This window comes from Zootoca vivipara, chromosome 1 (assembly GCF_965207765.1).
Source record: "Zootoca vivipara chromosome 1, rZooViv2.hap1.1, whole genome shotgun sequence".
NCBI classification, from domain to species: Eukaryota; Metazoa; Chordata; class Lepidosauria; order Squamata; family Lacertidae; genus Zootoca; species Zootoca vivipara.
In genome coordinates this window covers 54,706,160-54,727,370 of record NC_142582.1, presented here as the reverse complement: position 1 = coordinate 54,727,370, position 21,211 = coordinate 54,706,160, and the positions used below count along the sequence as shown (strand labels likewise).

At 45.9% G+C, this 21,211-nt stretch overlaps 1 protein-coding gene across 3 annotated transcripts in view; it reads right to left on the bottom strand.

Moving 5' to 3' along the window:
- Positions 1-1,110: 1,110 nt before the first annotated feature.
- Positions 1,111-21,211, bottom strand: part of CD6 (CD6 molecule) — a 40,207-nt gene continuing 20,106 nt past the window's right edge. Inside the window, exons 2-11 of one of the 3 annotated variants that reach the window (XM_088664741.1) lie at positions 20,875-20,943; positions 16,077-16,385; positions 13,220-13,528; positions 10,829-10,906; positions 8,965-9,114; positions 6,822-6,950; positions 5,595-5,696; positions 4,279-4,395; positions 4,049-4,165; positions 1,111-3,315 (exon numbers count right to left, since the gene is read on the bottom strand). In XM_088664741.1, coding sequence (XP_088520867.1) covers positions 3,218-3,315; positions 4,049-4,165; positions 4,279-4,395; positions 5,595-5,696; positions 6,822-6,950; positions 8,965-9,114; positions 10,829-10,906; positions 13,220-13,528; positions 16,077-16,385; positions 20,875-20,943 — 1,478 coding nt within the window. In that variant the 3' untranslated portion in view covers positions 1,111-3,217. The remainder of the gene's footprint in view (positions 3,316-4,048; positions 4,166-4,278; positions 4,396-5,594; positions 5,697-6,821; positions 6,951-8,964; positions 9,115-10,828; positions 10,907-13,219; positions 13,529-16,076; positions 16,386-20,874; positions 20,944-21,211) is intronic. The other 2 variants (XM_088664749.1, XM_088664744.1) reach the window with 2 other exon arrangements.

Genomic DNA, 21,211 nt, shown 5'->3' with positions numbered 1-21,211 from the left:
TGTCACATCTGTTATATCAGGGCTGGGGCTTTGTTTCAGAGAGACATGTAGAGGAAGGTGGGAGAAATGGGTGCATTCTAGAAATCATATCCTGCATTTTGCAAATACTTATATTTCTTTGGAATATGTGAAATTAATCCCAATTTAGTTCTCATTTATTTCAGTGGGAACGAATTCATGGTTAGTTTTGCATAGATTCTAAAGGGACCCAAGTGCAACTTATTTATCCTGGATCTAATCTTGAGCATTTTAAAGATTGGAGTTATATTTCTTGCAAATATCAGACGCAGCATGTGCTGGCCTGAGGAGCATTAAATGTAAGAGAAATGCCACTCAGTGCTAATCAGACTCTGCCCCTGAGTAAGCCAATCATGTCTCCCTGCTGAGTGCATATGGGGTAAGAGAGCAGGGCTTCTTTGGAAGAAACTCCAATTTCCTGGAATTCCCAGGAGAGACTCACACAACCTCTTCCCTGTTCTCTTTCCATGGAAGCTTAAAACCTTTTCAAATTTCAGATTGCATTAGCTAACTGTTAAGTTTTGTCGATTGGCGACTGCTATTTCTAACACTCTTTAAGTTTCAGGTAGGTAGCCGTGTTGGTCTGACGTAGTCGAAACAAACAAACAAACAAAAATTCCTTCCAGTAGCACCTTAGAGACTAACTAAGTTTGTCATTGGTATGAGCTTTCGTGTGCATTCACATTTCTTCAGATACACACCGAAGAAGTGTCCATGCACACGAAAGCTCATACCAATGACAAACTTAGTTGGTCTCTAAGGTGCTACTGGAAGGAATTTTATTTTTATTTTTTGTTTCGACTCTTTAGGTTTGTTGCTGTTTGATTGCCTCTCTCTTTTTAAATTTTGTGTGCATTTTTATTGTTGGTCCTGTTGTCGGTTGTTATCGTTTGGTCCTGTTGTAAAATGCTGTGGAATCCCTTTTTGATGAAATGCAGCATAAAAAATATTTTTATTATAAAATAAATAGCATGCACGGTACACATTTGTCACATTCACTCTATTCATTCTTATGCGTAGACATCAAAATATTTTTTAAAACCGACTTTCCAAGGCTCCACTTTCCAAGGCTCCTCAGCCAGCTCTATGGTGGGGTTAGGTTTCTTCCCTTAGCACATTTCATTTTTCAACAAAGGGAAGAAACCTAACCCCACCATAGAGCTGGCTGAGGAGCCTTGGAAAGTGGCATAGCATTAAGTCTCTCTCTGCTGGCAGAGACAGAATTTTGCTGGCAGAATGGCATTAGATTGCTAGAAAGGCCCTGGAACACCAGTGAAGAGCACAGATGTTCCACTGGTGGGAGTGGAAACAGGACAAGTTGGACATAGACACAGATATGCCACATTTCCCCCAACCCATCCACAGAAATGGAGAAACACCACAGCAGCCCCTGGGGCTGGTGCAATTAACCCCCTCTATTGTAGTTAATGGGAGGGAAGACAAACAGGATGCCCCCATCTCCCGCACTGCCCGCAGCAATAATGGCATAGCAATGGATGTGGTGATGACTCTACAAGCCAATCTCTGGAATGCCTCCCTGCTCTAGCATAGATGTAAATCAGGGTTGCTCTACTTAGGACTCTCTTATGAAGATCTAGAAGAGACACGGACCAGCCAGAGCCTTTGAGAACCTCACAGACAACGAGTGCCAGAGACTGGTAGAGCCCAAACAGTAGTCGCTGCCTAGCTCTTGATTCTGGCTTCTGGGTGCCCAGTAGCCCCCTACCCCTCCCTCACAGGCTGCACCTCCAATTCCAAAATCTGTAAGGAGAATGAAAAGCAGATATTCAAATTGCCATCATTACAAAAGTGCCACCGTCTACCTTACCATGCTGGGATGAGTAATACGAATTTGATCCCTGCTTCAGTAGAATGCAACTCTCTTACTAAATAGAAGGTGCCTGTGCTTGGGTTTCATCAGATACATTCATTTCTGCCATTTGATGCTTCCAGTCCTGGCTACAGTGCAACACAAAGTGATTTGGGTGGCCTTACAGTTAACCCAGACAGTATACTCCCAGACACATAGAGCAGCTGTCATTGCTGTGTGTGGCTTTCTGGAAGTTGCAGGATTCCCATAAGCCCCAGCCGGCATGGCTGACAGTCAGAGTTCTTCAGTGGCCCACAGGTTTCTCAGCCCTGGCCTTAGACCATACACGAAGCTGCCTTATATCTAGTCAGAACGCTGGTCCATCTAGCCTAGCATCAGCAACTCTCCAGGGTGTCTACGTAGCCAAGGTCCTTCCCAGCCTAGTTACCTGAGATGCTTTGAACTGGAGACACCAAGGACTGCATCTGGGCCTGACTGCATGCAAAGCTCTTTGCTGCCAGCTGAACTCTGGTTCTTCCCCAAATTTGCTTCCGTAGCCGAAAGAACTGCTGTCCTCCTTTCGTCTCAGGAGCTCACGGGCCTTTACATGCCCCAGAGCAGAAAGCTAAAATTGCTGTGAGGTGGGGCAAGTCCCGGCAATCAGTGCTCCATTCCCCACAGTGAGGAGGAAAGCAGAGCCCCTGAAACAGCAATTCTGGCTTTCTTCAGGTGGAATAGCATTGACTAATCCCATCAAGAAAGCATCCCACCCTTATCCAAGAAACCCTGGCATTTAACTAAGAATGGAAGAAATTGTCAGAGAGGCTCTGGTTCCTAGAGCGAGGACTTTGTTTTAGCCCCATCCTTGGTAGCACCTCAGGGGAAGTCTGTGTTGGTGATGTAACACCATTCAAGGGACTGGCCAGTGCTTATTGCTGGAAGCTTCTGCCTCAGCTGCTTGGATTTTGAAGCTAGAAGTCAGCCTGCTGAGGCTGTAGGAATATCAGTGTATCAACTGCTTTGTGACAGTGCACTGCTGGCTAGCCATACAAACTGGGGAAAGGAAATCTATCTGAGACCTCAGTTCTTTTCTTCACACACACAACCCCCTAGTTATTCTCTCAATAGCACAAGTTGGACATCTCAGGCAGAATAAACACACGGCTCTGTGACTACAACAAATTTCTAGTTGGTCCTGGGAATGGAGTATCTCCCATGTATCTTTGTGGGAATTGGTCTTCTTCCAAAATGCTGGATCCTTGAGGCCCAGACTATGGGAACAGGTAGGTTGCTTTCAGTTCTCAGCCTTGCCATCACTCGTGGCCGTTTCTGATGGAGGCGTTGCTGACGACAGATGGAACAGCATCATCCCAGCTGCATCCCCGCCCTTTAGGCCCACATGTCATCATAATCGCTGCTGCTGTCAAATGAGCTGTTCCCAGGCCCAGCCTTGCAGTTCACCAAAGGTCTGGGGGAAGTTGTCGAACCTGAAGCAAAGAAATGAGGGCATTTCAGGTCAGCTGCCAAGAAGCAGAAGGAAGGAAGAAGCTCAGAAGGAAAAGATGCTGAGGGGAAAGCTGAGGTGCTTGGTGCCCTAACTATCCAGCTGCGAAACCTCTCTGGAGGTCTTGCCGGGTAATGCGGGAGAAAACTATCGGCTTCTCAGAGTGGAGAGCTCTGCCCCCCCCATACTTCTCTCTTGCTGTGCTTGACCATTGCTAGAGCCCTGCATTGTGGGCTGCAGTAATTGGCAGCCCTATATTTAGATGAGGATGTGTAGCACCCACAGCCCTTAACTGTCCCACAATAGGAATCCATTTTGTCTAAGCCTCAGATGGCCACCTGGTCAGACACTCCCCCCCCCTAAGCAATGCTATATGGCCCCTGTCAGCTCTACTGACTTTTAATCAAATGTCTGGCCATGGGTTTCATGTGGAATATTTTTCTTTAACGTTGCATCTCTCTTTTGCATCTAACATGTAGGTACATTTGCAAACGTGTGTGTAACACAATGCCTGGCCACACATGCTCCATAACTGCAAAGCCTTCATTACCAGATAGTGTCAATTTCATTACAGAGAATGACCTCACTTTTGAAGGGATCAGTTTGTGCTCGTCTCTGACGTTCAAAGTAGATACAACCTTGTTTTATTTTGCGATGACCTTTGAATGTGCTAGCTGACTAATTAAAGTTCCATTGATAACAATCCTACGCTTCACCTCCAAAGGAAGGCTCGTTTCCTGGATGGCTTTCCTGTTGCTCTGGTTTCTGGATGTTCTCATACCAGTCTGCGTCTCCAGAAGAGGTGCTGTCACTGTCTTCAGCTGCAGGTCCTGCTGGAGAAAACCATGGACTTCATATGGCAGTGAGGAACTGGATCCAGCACAAGAAATCAGCAACAGCATCACAATTACTACGTACCTCCAGAAAGGTACAGAAAGGCTCTCACCTGCCTGTGGATAGGCCTCTGAAGTGGGGTGCTTGTTGTCCCCCTCCTCGTGCATAGCTGGCATTGCAAAATTGTAACGGGGAGGGTCTTCATCAGTCACTCGGTTTCGAAGAGAATCTGAAACCAGGGGCCAAACAGACTTCAATCTTCAAGCTCCCAGATGCAGGGGAAGGGGAGAAGGAGGTTTCTTTCAAAACACAGGGGTAGGAGGATCCACAGAATATCCCTGTCACTCCCACCACCACCAAATGACTTAGAAGCACAAGTTGATTTGTCAGGAAATAATAATAATAATAATAATAATAATAATAATAATAATAATAATAATAAATATTTATACCCCCACCCTCCCCAGCCAAGGCCGGGCTCAGGGCGGCTAACACCGGAGATAAAACAGCTGATTGAATTACAGCTGATTGAAAGTAGGCAATTATATATGCTGTATTCAAACTGCACACCTCTGAACCCTCAAACTTGCAGATCCTTTAACCCTAAGTTCCCACAACTCTTAAAGTTTACAAGGTTTGCCCCTTGTGGCTTTTTGTGTTTTTCCCCCCTTTCCGGGCGCACCAAAAGGGCAAAATTCCTCGTCAGGTCTGCCTGAGTGCCTTCCTGCTCCCTCCTTCCCCAGCCCTCTCCTGCTGCCTCTCTCCCAACCTTGCCCCAACTAGCTGCAGAGCATTTTCTGCTCCCTACCCAGTCCCTGCACAAACCCACTGATGGGAGTTTATTGGAGTGGGGGTGAAGAAACACGCTGGACACATACTCAGCTTCCTAAATGCAACCCCTGTTATAGCTAACAAACATTAAATTGCCTCTGAATGTGGATTGCATAGATGTGGGGCACAAAAGTCTAACTTGCATCTCTCAGTAGAAAACCTGCACTTAATCTGCTTTTAAAGTTTGCAATGGGAAAATCTTCGGGGACTGTGGAGGGAGGGAGTTAGGGAAATAGCAGGTGGGCCAAGCGGCACCAAGGAACAGAAGTGATGGGGAAGGAAGTGTTTAAGCAGCCTAACTAAATATTAAAAATCAAATGTGTGGCATGCAGTTTTGCCTGCATTTTCCCTTTAATACTGATCCAAGTCAGACTTCCGAAACTGCTGCGAGTCATGCAGAGGGGTGTGTGTGAATATATACTGGGATATATTGGGAGTGGGGGGGGGGAATGGGTGGAATTTTGATTAGGAAAACAGCACAAAGGAAAGGGATAAACATCCCCCAATCCTGATCAAATCCTTTTGGCTCCCTTAAAGTAGAACGACAAAGGATCTGACAAGAGAGCAGTGTGTGCCTGGCAGTGGTGAGATGCTCACTGTAGAAGGTAGACAGTTGCACAGGTGGTTTGCTGTTGAAATCATAGTGTTCGTAGTCGGAATCAGAGTCTTCACTAAGGGGTGTTGGCAGCACTGCCGTTGCTGAAAGGGAGAAAGAAACATGAGTCCACTCAGGGAGAAGCAGCTAGTAGAGCCACCAGGCAGGACTTCAGGGCACAAGTCCAAGGTCAACTCAGAAGAGAAATGCAGCCTACACCCAACCTTCTCTATCTGCTACTGCCAGGGCTCTTGCGCCGCCAGGGGATAGGTGAGTTTTATTGTCGCACAACATAGGAATCCAACACAACAGTTGCACTAGTTGAAACTCACATCACGGCAGATTGCATGATCCATCGTGCAACGAAGCTGCCAGCAACCTGCTTATGAATTCTCCAGCGTAATAGCATTTCACTGGCACAAAATATTCCAACCATTTTATCAGATGCATGCAATGCTATCTTTGCTTGGCAGAGTAGATAGATAGCTTGTAGATAGACACAAACACAGAGAGACATGAAGGAGTAATGCAACCAGTGAAATCAGAGGGAAACGAAATACAAAAAAGGCACTCTCAGACACTTACATTAAGTAACCCTTCACAGAGCCTCATTGATGATAAACACAAAAGTCTTGGAACGGGTACTGGCATTTATACAATATTTAAAGTACCATACAGTAGATTTTCTAGCTTTGGCTTTTTTTGGAGTTATATTATCTATTTAAATGTTTTTTTTTAAAAAAAAAATAACTATTTTTTATGAAAATAAAATGGTTGAACTGAGAGGACTCATGATAGGGGCAATGTTATCAAAACAAACAACATCGCTGGTAGTATGAGGCTGGAAATAACTGGGATTCAGTAGCAAATACCAGCTCTGAGGTAGGGACTTTCCTCAGGAAAACTGCTTGTTATGATCCTGATAATTATAAAACATATCCAACCACCAGCATTATTGGATAACTGCAGCAAAGAAGAGATTGGAATTGTTACTGTGTCTCAGTAGCCTTTATGAGGCGGGAGAACACATGAGAGAAGTGATAATATAGTGCTACCATTTCGCTCCCAGCCTTATGGGCTACTGTCTCGTAGATTCTGGCCCAAACCATCAAACATGGAAACTAGTAACTGCCAGGAAGACGAGAGAGAGAGAGAGAGAGAGAGAGAGAGAGGTGGTTGGTGGAATAAGGGAGATACAAGTGATGCCAGCAAGCTATAACTACCCATACCTTCTTCTTTGGGGAGGCTTGTGGGGACTTGCTGATAGTTGTTGCGTGTTCGAGTGGCTGAGACTTGCATGCTGTGATTTAGAAGGATGGGGGCAGCTGTTGAGGCACAGGGATTGGCACTATCTGCAACTGAAAACAGATATTTCATTCCCTACGGCTTCCCTGCAAAGGGACTTTGCACGCAGATAGGAGTTTGACTCCTGCTCTGACAACAGTGGAACTGGTGAGCCTGTGGCTTTCTAGATGTTGTCAGACTACAACTCCCAACATCCGTGACCATTGGCTGGGCTGGGCTGATGGGAGGAGTCCAGCAACATCTAGAGGGCCACAGGTCCCTCCTTCTTGGCCTATACAGGCTTCCCTTCCACTCCTCAGAGGGTGCTGAGGTGACATTCTCACAACCAACTTCCACTCGTATGAGTAACTATTGCATTATCTGAGGCAGGGGGAAACCAACACCCAAGCTGCCAACTGAGTAGTGGAAAAGTGAAATATTCCCCCAACAGATGTGCTCTGTAAGAAAAGAATAGCACCTGCACATATTTACTATGGAAAAAGCTGATAGTTTGGAAAGGTCCAAAGGAAATAGAGACCCTCCATAGTAACTAAAGACAGGTCAGATATGACGTATGGCAATCCATATCGGATTTTTGCCAAATTTCCTTGCTTGCTCAACAACTTTGGGCAAAACATTTCACCCTGCTCTTTCTAGGCACAGTGAATTTTTAAGAGTGGGTTTTCGCAGGAAAAGCTCTGAAGCAAAAAAGAAAAAAAAGGGTGTGGGTGCTCAGACACTGAGCTTTAAATTGCGGGCTGTGCCTGGAAAAAGCAGAGGAAAGTTAAGTGCCAATAAGCCCAAAGTTGCATGCCTGGGTAACATCATTCATTCATGTAAAAGAAGTAAACATGAAAGCATTTTCTGGTCATCATACATAGCAAAACGACAACATCATACATAGCAAAAAACAAACCCCAAAAACAAAGAAATAGTGATTAGACACAATTTCCATCTCATATTAAGAAAACAAAAATGGTGTTGCCTGGCACTAAAAGGACAACAGAACAGGCACTTAGTGAGCTTCCTCAGAGACAGCTCCCTAGAAGTGGGGCACCACACCCAAGCAAGCCCCTCTCCCCTGTTTTGACCTGCCTCACCTCTGATGACAGGGGCACCTAGACAGGGCTGGCCCGATACCTTTTGGCCCCTGAGACAGACCCCAAAATGGCACCCCCCCCCCATCCCTGCCAAGGAAGAAGGAGTGAGGGAAGATTGGAAACAATTGGGGTGGGGAGACAGATCAACGTTGGGATCTGCTACTCCTGTGGATCCTGCCACCTGAGGCAGTTGCCTCACTTTACCTCATGGGCCAAACCTGCACCCAGAGGATGGTCTCTGAAGGACATGATAGGTATGCACCAGCACTCTGAACTGTGTCTGGAAACAGACCTGGCATCAGTGGCTTTTTAAAAGCAACGTGGAGATACGTTCTGTTCACGTGGTTGCAGTTAGCAGCTTTGCGATTGTGTGTAGCACATAATTTTGGGGGTTTTTTTGCATGTAAATGTTTCAAAAGGGGGCCAAGAAGTAGGGATATGCTACTAAACTATAGGGAAAAAACATCTGCCAAAATGACAGCCCGCAGGCTGGCTGGATGTTGCATCTTTAAAGCAAAAGAAATGAGTTTCTGACATGAATCCATATAACTAAATGCCCATAACAGGGGAGAAAATGAACACCTGGAGTCCCGAGAGATAGTGGCTCAATTATGCACTTTTCTCTGAGAGGCTTCTAAGTCTCATTTGCAATCAACCCTTATTCCTGAAATCTATCTGCACTCTCCTTCAGATTTCAGGAAGCATTATAGACTTGTTATAAAGGAGGCTTCTGGAAGTGGCAGGGGTACATGGAGACTGAAAAACATTTGACAGCTCGTGACAGCTTCTTGTTGGCAATATGAATCCATGGCAGGGACATTTTGGAGCATTCCTGATCCCTGCCAGGAAGGGATCTGGCATCTGTTTCGAAGCCTTCCTATAGTGGCTGTCCAAAACACAGTATATTATATCCACTCCACCAAATTTCCCATAGCATTGTTTATACATAGATTCCCTCCCTCTGTAGTGCTGGTGATGCCCAGCATACCAATGGTACCGTTTTCCCTTCGCCTGTGTCGCAAAACGGTGACAATTAGAGTCAGAATGGCCAAGAAAAGGAGAAGACCCAGGACGATGCAGAGAATTTGCAGTATCTGGTATGATGGTCGAACATCTAAGTTCTCAGGTGCAGTCCAACCTGCAAATGGAAACATTAGCAGTTGTGGGTGGGTGGGTGGTAAAGATGGACAATAGAAGAAGAAGAAGAAGAAGAAGAAGAAGAAGAAGAAGAAGAAGAAGAAGAAGAAGAAGAAGAAGAAGAAGAAGAAGAAGAAGACAATTTCAGTTTCTCTCCATTTTCCCAGCTCAGTTCATCCCATGATGATTTTTTTTCCAAGTAGGCATTAAAATATATATGCATTTTGTGCAAAAACATTATCCTAATATAGCTATTTTTTTGTACACAATTATGCAGAGTGGATTTATGTTGCATTTGTGATGTCCTATTATGTTATTGTTATTTATTGTTTGTAAGGTGCTTTGGGATTCATTTGAATGAAAAGTGGAATAAAAATACAACCAGTCAATTAGTTTCCCCCAACAGAATGCTTTTTGCATGCTGATTTCAACGGATAAGCACATTTTTGCATGCATTCTTTGGTTTGCGAACCACATGGCAAAATTGAAAGTAGTGCAGATTTCAAAGGAGAGCTGTATGCCGATTTGCTAATTGGTTCAGGAAGTGTGAATTTGAAAAAATTGCATTAAATGCAAAATAAGCAAATCCTCACCCACTCACACTATCCCGCCTCTAATGTGTGGAAGGGAGAAGGGCAAGGAAGAGGGAAACAGCCTTCTAAACTTGTGTTGGATTTTGTGCAATTTCTGTGTTGCTGTTGTTGTTGCTGGTGCAGTTGTTATGAGTTTGGGAAGGGGGGAGTAGGCTGTATGCCAAGACCCTTCTAATGTCTGGGCCCCCTCCTAATTCCTGGAATAGCCAGGCTTGCTTCCTGGTGAGCTAATGGGCCACTAAGGAAACAACAGGAGTGGATCTGGGTGCGCCCCCCTCCCTCAACTCACAAGTAGCTAGAAAGACAAAGGCCAGAGTTGAGAGTGGAATTATGTGTGCTGGAAGCTGGAAGCAAGGCAGAGCACCAGAGCCATGCCTGATTTCTCCTGTAATCCAAGGCTGCAGCTATGAGAGAAGCAGGGCCTTGTGGGGGTGTTAATGCTGTGAACCCCTGCATTGCAGGCTCTGGTTGTAAATATGTGCAAGTAAACCATAAACCATATTAACCGTATGTATCCGCTGTACCTCATTCCAAAGGAAACATGAATCCTGAGTAAGTGCCTGGAACCCCTGGAATCTTGCACCACTCAGGAGATTGGGGTGGCATGTAACAATATCAGTGTTTCCCAACCTTGGGTCTCCAGCTGTTTTCGGACTACAATTCCCATCATCCCTGACCATTGGTCTTGCTAGCTGGGGAAGATGGGAGTTGTAGTTTAAAAACAGCTGGAGACCCAAGGTTGGGAAACACTGACCTAGAGGACACAGACCAGGAACAAGGGTTATATAAAGATAACAGCAGGTGTGGTGTGGAGAGTTTAGAGCAGGCATCCCCAAACTTCGGCCCTCCAGATGTTTTGGACTACAATTCCCATCTTCCCTGACCACTGCTCCTGTTAGCTAGGGATCATGGGAGTTGTAGGCCAAAACATCTGGAGGGCCGCAGTTTGGGGATGCCTGGTTTAGAGGGTGGGTGTTTGTTCATATGGGTACTGATCACACAGGCAGACAAGACCAAACAAGCTGAGATCATGATTTTATGCTACCTCCTTTTGTAACGCCTGAGCACAGGCTGGAGATGTGATACTGTCTGCAGGAGAAAGTGCCTTGAGCTTGAACTTACGTGGACTGGTCAGGTGGGAGACTGGAGTCACTGCTTCTGTCGCTTGTGTGTTTGCAGGGCCCGCCAAACCCTGTGAGCCTGAAATCCAGAAAAGAGCACAGAAGAGTAAAGAACCAGCAACACCTAACGGCCATATTAGTTTTTGGGTTAGAGAGCAGGAGACAGAGAAAGAGGGTCTAGACTGCATCTTCTCAGGATCCTGGGTGGGTGAGAAGGGGACCCCCAAGCTCCTGCTTTTTCCTCTTAGTTTCTCCCCTGCATAGTTTTTACGATTCTGTTTTATTGTATTTTAATCATAGATTTTAAGCAAATCAGCAGCAGCACAGGGAGAGCCAGAGACCCTCCCTCATTTGCAATATTGAGCTCAGGCCGACGAAGCAGCAGCCTGTGCTGGTTTCATGCCAGCACCCGGCAGCCATGCAGATCAGCAGGAAACAGTGTCAGGTAAAGCACATTGCAGGCTTGGGGTAAAACAGAGACAACTGGAAGCTCCTTTAGACTGTGATGCATGTTGTGACAGTGGCTTCTGCACCATCAAATGAGTTACCTAGCAACTCTGCAACGCAACCAGGGCACTTTCAGGTGGTGGGTGGGTCTGTTGCCAAGTGACATCTCAATCACCCCCCCCCCTTCAGGAAAGCCAAACAGCATCATGGCATAATGTCCCTGCTGAAGCAGGGGAGCCAGAAGGGACCCCTTGCTTGGACCCTGTGGCTACTATCTGTATTGGGCTGGCATGGCATAGATTTCAACCACTCCTCTTTCTATGCAAATGGTGGTGAAATGAATTCAATAATGGAAAAAATGAGAAACCAAGAAAACTGAAATTGACAAATCCTGCTACAGTGGAACCTTGGTTGTCGAACGTAATCCGTTCTGGAAGACGGTTCGACTTCCAAAATGTTCAACAACACAAAGGGCTGTTGGAAATTTCCACTGAGAAAATGGAAAAAACATGCAGCAGAAGCCATTCGGCTTCCGAGGCACGTTCGAAAACGGAAGCGTTTACTTCTGGGTTTTCTGTGTACAGGTTCCGAAGCATTCAGCTTCTGAGACACTCGAAAACCGAGGTTCCAGCCTGTTGCTATGTGTTGTTCACTCATCTCACCTGCCTGCTGCTGTAAAGGGTTTAATGGTGTGCCTAGTTAAGTGCTAATTATCACTCAGTGAGATTTCTGCACCTGATTGCTATTCAGCTCCCACCTTACCATTGTTCTTCTTTATCTACCTACCAATTAAGATTTTATTTTATGCGTCCAATGAAGAGGGCCTGAGTTTATGAAAGGTTACGCCATAATAGATTTGCTAGTCATTAAGGTGCCTCATGGAAGCACTTGGATCATTTTTTTTGGACTGGCAGCAAACGGGGAACAAATAGCCCAGTTCACCAAGGTGATCGGCTATGCCTGCAAGGGGAAGAATCCCAGGCTCCAGGTGGGATTTCTGTCTCCATTTCAGCTAGTGATCTAAATTTGGCCTGTCTTTACTCTGGAATGCTTTTTAGGCATGTGATCTATTCTTGGCTTCACCTTCTGCAGACAGTCCACAGGTGAGAATGTGTTAAATGGATATTAATGTCTGGCAAAGCAAAAATGCAGGCAAGTCCTTAATCTTGAAGGGAGGTGGTGGTAGGAAAGCTCCAGGCAGATAGTGGTGAGGACTGGACAATCGCTTGTCCCTGGGGATCTTGTGGCACCAGAACAGGACATCCAGGGAAGCTGAATGTTGAAAGATTCAGGACAGACTGCACCCCAAAAGCAGGACTTCTTCACGCAGCACATGAAACTATGGAACTTGCTCCCACAGGAGGCTGTGATGGCCACCAACTTGGAGCCTTTGAAAGAGGATTAGACAAATTCACAGAGTTTATCAATGATGGCTACTAGCCATGATGGCTACGTTCTGCCGCCACAGTTGGGAGGCAGCAATACTTCTGAATGGCAGATGCTGGAAACCACAGGAAGGGAGAGTGTTCTTGTGCTCCTGTTCTGCTTCTTGGTTTCCCATGGGCATCTGGTTGGCCAATGTGAGAACAGGATGCTGCACTAGATGGGCCATTTGGCCTGATCCAACAGGATCTTCTGATGTTCATATCTGCCTATTTCAGTTGCTCTCGGTTTCTCTCCCCCCCCCCCCAGGACTTAAGTTCAGGACATGGTCAGAGAATGGCATTGCAAAATTGAATTCCCAGGGAGGGTGGCATTTTGGTTCACACGGCACTTTGGAAAGTTCAGGTGACATAGCTTTTTGCCTTTAAACGCCAACTGAATCAGAGTTCTCCCCTGTCCTTACCTGTTCCTACCATTAACTACCTCTGTGGTTGAAATCTGCACCAGAGAGAGGGAGAGAAAAAGAGAAGGCACACTGGAAATGCCAGCTAAGGGCAATTACCATTGCAGATCACACCAGCAGCTGCAAACTGGGCAGCACACACATTGCTATTGTTGTAGAGCCAGGTGCAGCTGGCGAGTGACTTTTCCGTTCCAAAGCAGTCATAGAACATCTTGCCCATCAGCGTGTGGTTGAAAGGCACTCTCGTGACTGAGGCCTTCTGACTGCAGTTCAATGAGTGACAGAGCACATCAGCCTCATTCTGGTACCAGTTACCATCACACACAGTGTTCCAGGTGCCCCGGTAATAAACCTCCACTCGGCCGGCACAAGCATCTAGCCCTTCTGACAGCCGCCACTCCTGGTGCTCTGCAGAGGTGATGGGAGTGAAGGAGAGAAATAGAATCAGCAAAGATAAAACAGCCGGGGAAATGCCACTCTTATGCTGTAATATGCTACTACATTACCAGCACCAGTTATTTCCTTTTCTTGTAGGCCAGAGCTATGTCTGTTACATAGAAGGCATTTTCATGTGTGATGCTAAGAACTGTAGCAGAGCTGTTTCCTGTATCTGAGGATTGAGATTGCCATGCTGATCAGAACATGTATTCAAGTTTAAAATTTCTCTCTTCTGTTTGCTAGATCATAGCATTCAGAAACAATGGACCAGGCAGAGGCTAAGGACATGGTAGGATGCCCATTTGGTTTCAAGGTTGTCATCTTCCATTTTCTGTCCCACAGTAACAAATGCCATTTTCCTTCCTTTGTCTTCTTATGGATATTTTAAAAAATGAGCTCCCATCCAAAGCGGGGGGGGGGGGGTTTGACGTTTCAATTCAGCAATCAGGACGTCAAATGCTACCATGTGTCTCAAAGTCGCTTTGGGTGTCATGTGTGAAAACAGCGGGGATGTGCTTAGCATAACTTATGCTAATATGCTTTCTGGGAAACATTCCAAGAGAAGATTCCATGGGAGGTGGGGAGGTCAGCGCAGGAGATCTCCCCATTCTTGCTAAGCGCCAGGGCCGTCTTAAGCCCATCCAGCGCCCTGGCGTTAGGTCCCTCCAGCGCCCCCCTCCAGAGCCTCTCCAAGGGCCCGGGAGTGCCAAGCGGACTGCGGCAGCAGCGGGAGGCCACCTCTGAGGACTCCGCGCTGCGTATCCTTCTCGTTTCCCCAGCGCTGGGTTCCGCTCAGTCAAGGTTCGCCACCAGCCCGCGCACTGCGGGACCAGCAAGAGCTGCTTGGGTGCTGTGCGCGCGCTGGTGGCGAAGCTCGACTGAGCGGAACCCAGCGCTGGGGAAATGAGAAGGAGGCGCAGCGCGGGGTCCTCAGAGAAGGAGCGCAGTCCTGGCCAGATCTCCGGAACCCTGCGCTCACTTGGCACCCTTCCAGCGCCCTCCAGCGCCCAGCGCCCAGCGCCATAGTTCTCCACACCACTAGCCTCTATGGCTAGGATGGGCCTGCTAAGCGCCGACACCCTGGTTTGCAGGCCAGGCGTTAGGAGGAACAGGGCTACATGTTTTTCAAGGGAGCTACATTCAGTACACATGGTTGTAAAAACACCTGCACTACTTGCTTGGGCCTGGGACCTTTTCAGAGACATAAAGTTTGTTTCATGGTTTATTACTGAAAAAGATAAAGGCGGTCCTCCTGATGTCTCCAGCTGCCCCAGAGAAAAATGCAGGACTGGAGGGACCTTTGTTTGGCCTGATCCAGGAGGGCTCTGCTTCATATATTTTTACTGATCTCTATTGAAAACAAAAAACAAAACTGAACCCTGTGGGGAGCAGCCATTTCTCTTGAGATGGTACTGAGCTAAAACTGATAAAGATGCGTCTATCTTTAAGAATAGACAAAGGTCCGTATAGTTAAAGCTACGGTTTTCCCAGTAGTGATGTATGGAAGTGAGAGCTGGCCCATGAAGAAGACTGATCGCCAAAGAATTGATGCTTTCGAATTATGGTGCTGGAGGAGACTCTTGAGAGTCCCATGGACTGCAAGAAGATGAAACCTATCCATTCTGAAGGAAATCAGCCCTGAGTGCTCACTGGAAGGACAGATCGTGAAGCTGAGGCTCCAATACTTTGGCCACCTCATGAGAAGAGAAGACTCCCTGGAAAAGACCCTGATGCTGGGAAAGATGGAGGGCACAAGGAGAAGGGGATGACAGAGGACGAGATGGTTGAACAGTGTTCTCGAAGCTACCAACATGAGTTTGACCAAACTGCGGGAGGCAGTGGAAGACAGGAATGCCTGGCGTGCTATGGTCCATGGGGTCACGAAGAGTCGGACACGACTAAACGACTAAACAACAACAACATCTTTAAGGAATAGATTTCTGCTTGATCTTTCCGTTTAGCTCTGCACAAGAGATGCACTTCTGTCACACGGCTTTCAGAAAATATATGCATGGGACATGAAATTTAAAGCAAGGATGTCCCAGTGTCCACATGCAGTTACCATTAGGCCAGCAACACCATTTTATCTGGTACTGGGAATTCCTTTCTGTACTAGTTCTTGGCTGCTCCATCAGGCTCAGAATACAGACAAAAAGGAAAAAGGATTGAAAATGCCCTGGCTGCTTCTTCTGACAAGTTTTAATGAGGTGGGTGGAAAGACTTCTGCTTCCCCTTGTCCTCCGTTACAAGTCTTGGAATGGAGGGAAGGAAAGCAAGGATGTCAAGCAACTTCTACCCTGTCTCCTCCCACCTCCAACAATACTTCCACATTTGGTGGAGTCTCCAAGTATTAGCATGGCAACGTGAGTCTGATCATTAAGGTGTGATTATGGGATAATGAGAGTTTGTCTCCTCCAGGATCAGGAAATGGGCAGTTCTTTGGGTTGTCTGTATGAGTAGATGCATGTATGTGTGCACATGTGCGCACACACACAGAGAGGAAAATATCTGTGCTGACCTGAACATATTACACCGGCATCTTCCTTGTGTCCACAGTCATGGTTCCTCTCGAATGGACAGTCCCACAAAAAAGACTCATTCCCCAAGCACTTCACTTCATCCAAATGGATGGGGCCTGTCCCCTTCTGGAAATGAGAGGCAATAGGAGCCTGAAGAGCCCAACCGCAATGCAGTTGCCGGCACACAACGCCAGCATCAGCCAGGTCCCAGTTGTCATCACATATGGTGCCCCAGGTACCGTTATATTCAACCTCCACCCTGCCGGAACAGTTGCTTCTTCCATCCACCAAACGTAGCTTCCGTGTTTCTGCAGGAAAGATGCAGAGAAGTGTTGGGTCAGAAGTCACACAGTGAGAGAACAAAGAAATAGAAGGATGATAGTGGGTGGATAGATAGATAGATAGATAGATAGATAGATAGATAGATAGATAGATAGATAGATAGATTTACAGATCTAAATTTAATATAGTACAACTTGCTAAAACAGCAAGGCAAAGAAAGCCCATACATTCCAAAGCTCCCAACATCCTGATGTTACTTGGGAAATTCAGATCTGGCATGGATAAACACATGTATGAAGCTGATGTATTGAGTTGGTTCATGCATGCATGTCCATCACTTGATGACTCACATGTAGGAATGTTCCTCACAGATATATCCATGGTTTTATCTTGCTAAACATTTACATGAGTGCAACAACTTTTGGCTGCAAAATGTGAGTTCCCCGCCCTCTCCTCTCCTCATACAGCCCCACCCAAATCTGCTCTAGGTTTCCCCCCAACTTGGGGGGTGCATGGGGAAAGGAGAGGGTGGGGAAGTTACACTGCACAGCTAAAAGTTGTTGCACTAGCATTACTGTTTAGTTGGATGCCTCCCACAGATACAACTTTCATATCCCCTCATTTCCCCTTGCTTTGCAATGAAAGCCCCCCCCCCACAAAACCTGAATCCGTTTGTCATATTCAACTCCAAATTATTCAGCCCCAGTTCACAGACGCAGCAGAATGAGATTTTTTTGGGGGGTGGTGTCAGGTGGTTGCATGGTCTGTATTTTAAAAAGAAGAAAAACCAACAACACCAAAAGAAATGCTTAATGACAGAAAACCAGTGCAATGTTATTGACTTAGAACCATTCTCCTCAGCTTGCTACGTGCAGGAAGTTAAAAGCAAAAGTATGGAAAAGCCGTTGAAAGTGGTATCCCCACCTGCAATTTGAGGATTTTATCAACTCATTCTGTTGCATAGGTAGACACAGCCACATTGCTAAGTAATCAAGGTCTGGTGTGCACATGCAGCAGAATAAGGTAGCAGAATTCTGGGGGGGGGGCAAGGGGGATTGTACCACCTTAGACAGTAGGTAGAAGGATGGCATTTTTGTTTGCTCTTCCGTGTACCAAATTTCCTGCAGGTAAAACAACAACAACAACTAGCTCACCAGGGAGAAAGGTCTCATTCCCACCCTCCGCTGTGCCACTTTCCTGACTGCAGAATGTTCAGCTTTGGGTTGTTGTTTTTAAATTGAAAAATATGGTGTGTGTCCCCCACCTGCGGTATGAAGTGACACAGTACACTCTACCACCTCTGAACACTTCCAGCTCATTGCCACATCATTCTGCTCTACATGTACAGTAGGTCCAAGCCATGAGAAATCAAGTGATAGAATTGCATGTGGGAATGTTGTTACCCACCCTGTGATGTTTCTGATTCTGTAGCTAATGAGATAACCGGAATCCAACAGTTGGGGAAATACAGACTGGTCCACCCACTTTTTTTTCTATCTGAGAGGCATTCTCAGTATAGCATGGTGAAAAGGAATGCCGTAGTTCAGTGGAAACTTCCCTAGGTTCAATTTCTGGCATCTCCAGGTAGGACTGGGAATTATCCCCCTGCCTGAAACTCTGGAGAGCTGCTGCCGGTCAGTGTAGACAGTACTGAACTAGATAGATCAGTGGTGGCCCTACTGCGTATAAGACTGTGTCCTCTGCTCCTATGTTCCTAAGGCATCTCGGCTTGAGGCTGTCTGGAGGGGAGGTTGTTTGTTTCCTTCAGAGCTGTGCAAACAGATACATATTTCCTTCCCTCCGTCATGATTCATGAAACCAGCATGGGAGAAAGGTATGTGTGGGTTGAACACTAATTAAAAAGTACTATTGGGCTGGACTCTGTACTGTACTCAGAGATTTACAGTATTTTTAGGATTAAAACACCCACACCCCGATAAGCCCAAAGCTCACAAATCAGTGGGGCCTCAGTATGGTATAGCCCCATTGAAGACAGTGACAATATTGATTCGGCCAAAAAGGCCAATCCCGGCTTATGTTGCTACAGAAACTGCCTGAGATTCAGCCAGTGAGTCCAGGATAGGGGGTCCATATTCCTTTTTTTATTATTTTTACAGAGGTCAGTCCTCCATTGGAAGGGCTGTCAGAAGAGACTCCCCAACTTGGTGGCCTTCAGATATTTTGGACTACAGGGATGGTCCATGGTCAAGGGTGAAGGGAGTTGCAGTCATGCAACACCTGAAGGGCACCAGGTAAGAGAAAGACAGTCCTCTATTTGGCTGAGTCCTCTATATGAAGTGCTGTCTGGTTTGAAAGAACCATAAGAAGGGAAACTGGGGGTGCGGGAGGCTTGAGGTGGCCCCTCAGCAGCTAAAGCCCCTGGACACCAGAAACACATTTCACCTGGTCACAATCTTCCCCACAATGGTGAGATGTATTTTATTTCTCTTTAGATTATACCAGTTGTGTCTAAATTTGCGCCCCTACAGATGAATTAACATATGCAAATATTAGGCAGATTTGCATCCTCTCTTTTTTTTAGCGATGAACAAGTGACTCCCCTAGTCCAGGAAGTGGGTGCTAAAGGGGAAAAAAGCACACCAACCTCAACTTCGCTTTATCCGTGGGATGGGTGCAACACAATTTGCCACCCACACAACTTCCTGCCCCTTTGATGAAAATGTCACTGAGGTGAGTGCACACGGAGCTCAGGTAACCTCAAAAACCAGTGATGAGGTAAGCTCTGCTCCCTGGGAGGAATCCCAGCAGGTGGGGGCTGGCTTGGGCCATTTTTGCACAGCTTGGAGACTAGTGTAAATTGACCGCCTCACCCCGTCTCTGCCCTGTATGCAAGCAGGCTAATGGGAACTGAATGAAAGCCCATCCAGACTCCAAAACAAAAGATGCGCAATTGTGTCTTAGGGTGGTGTCTACTCTGAACCATATGCGTTCCATCATGTCCCAGATCCAAGAAGTGGGGTGAAAGATGTGCTTATAAAAATCTGCACATCCTCATGTCCTTATCTTAGTGAAGAAGTCAATCCACTCTGAATATCATTGGTGCAACTCTTGATAGATTAGCCCTTCAGGATATCGTGCTTGCTCTTCATATGTAAGTTAAGGTGTCTGTCATTTGCAGCAGAGTCAACATGCCGCTATGAGATGTAGTGTGTCTGGTTAAAAAGTCTGTGCCTTTTGTGAATCTGACACCACGGGCAGATGCAAGGATGTATGTACAGAAACCCTATTCCTAATACTATGCCCATCAAAATATAAATCAAATTGTTTACTTCCTAATTACTTGGCCCTTCTCTGGCCCTTCTCTATGCAATCCATTGCTTATTCTTCTTCCGTGATGTCCCTGTTCTGACCAACTTGGCAATTAGACTATCCATTGTTTTGCCCATCAATATCTGATTCACACACAAACACACACACACATATATGTATGCTCAGCTGAATTGTACCCTTTTCTTCCCCAGCCACAGGACTATGTCACATCCACTAACAAGGTGATGTTCACATGCAAAACTGATTCAGTCCCTTCAAATACTAGATAAGACTTGGAGTAAAAGAAAGATTCAAGAGCACTTGCTTTGGATCAGGGCAGTGTTTCACAACCACACTTATAGCCTAGGGAATAGAGAGGCTGGAAAGTGGAGAGGCATCGCTCTCTCAAGAGGGGTCTCTCAGTGCAAACTGTCAAAAGGTGACAGTTTATGGTTTATGGTTATCCCCCATCGAAGCAATCACAATTAAGAGAGTTGATATGGATAGACAATGGGCAACCTACAGGGAATTGCTGGACTTTGCAGGGGGCAAACCCAGACTGAAACTTAATAAGCCATACAGTGGTACCTCTACTTACGAATGACTCGACTTACGAATGTTTCTACTTACGAATGGAGCTCCGTCCGCCATCTTGGATGCTGTTTAGATAGGATTTTTTCTACTTATGAATTTTTAGATAGGGATTTAGATAGGGTTACTTACAATTTTTTTTCTCCCAATGCATTCCTATGGGATTCGACTTACAAATTTTTTCGACTTAAGAATGTGCGACAAAAGCTCACAATTTGAAAAAGAACTGTTGCAAAATGAGGATAAACATCTGTCTAAAATGTATAACTTCTTATTAGAATAGGAAACAAAATACGAACTAGTTAAAGCATCAATGACACACTGGGCAATAGATATAGGACACAATATAGGCCTAAACCTCTGGGAGAAACTTTGGAAAAGTGATCTGAAATTTACTCCGTGTTATTTGCTGAAAGAGAATTATTTGAAAATGATTCATTAATGGTCCAAAGGTGAGTTGAAGGAGGAGGTGATTGACAGTTGATCCTGATGTGTTCACCATGTCATCACCCACACCAAATTGGATCTGCCCAGCACCTGACACTCAGCTGGTCCTGAATGAATATACAGTATTAGTAGTAAAAATGGCCTTACAAACCAGCCACGCAAAAACACACCACAGATAGTGCTTAGCCTACCCTTTCGTATTCTTACCTGGCTCTGCAGTTGGGCTGCCTTCAGTGCTATTTCCAATGGCAGGAGACCCGGTTGGCTTTGCCTGGACTGAAACAGAAACAGGAAAGATTTGGAAGTGAATAATCACTGGTGTCTGATTCCAAGACTCCAGCACAAAAAGCGCACATCATTGGGAGTGGGGGGAGAACCATGGAGCGACACCCTAGGTGATCTGAAGTGCTTCTGCTGAATATAATTAAGTGCTAGTTAGAATTGGTATGATTGGTAAATACTTATTGAGAGATCAAACTGTGCAGCTGAAATATTGTTGGAGGCTCTTTTCTAGCTGGAGAGCTAGTTTTAGGGCAAGCTATCC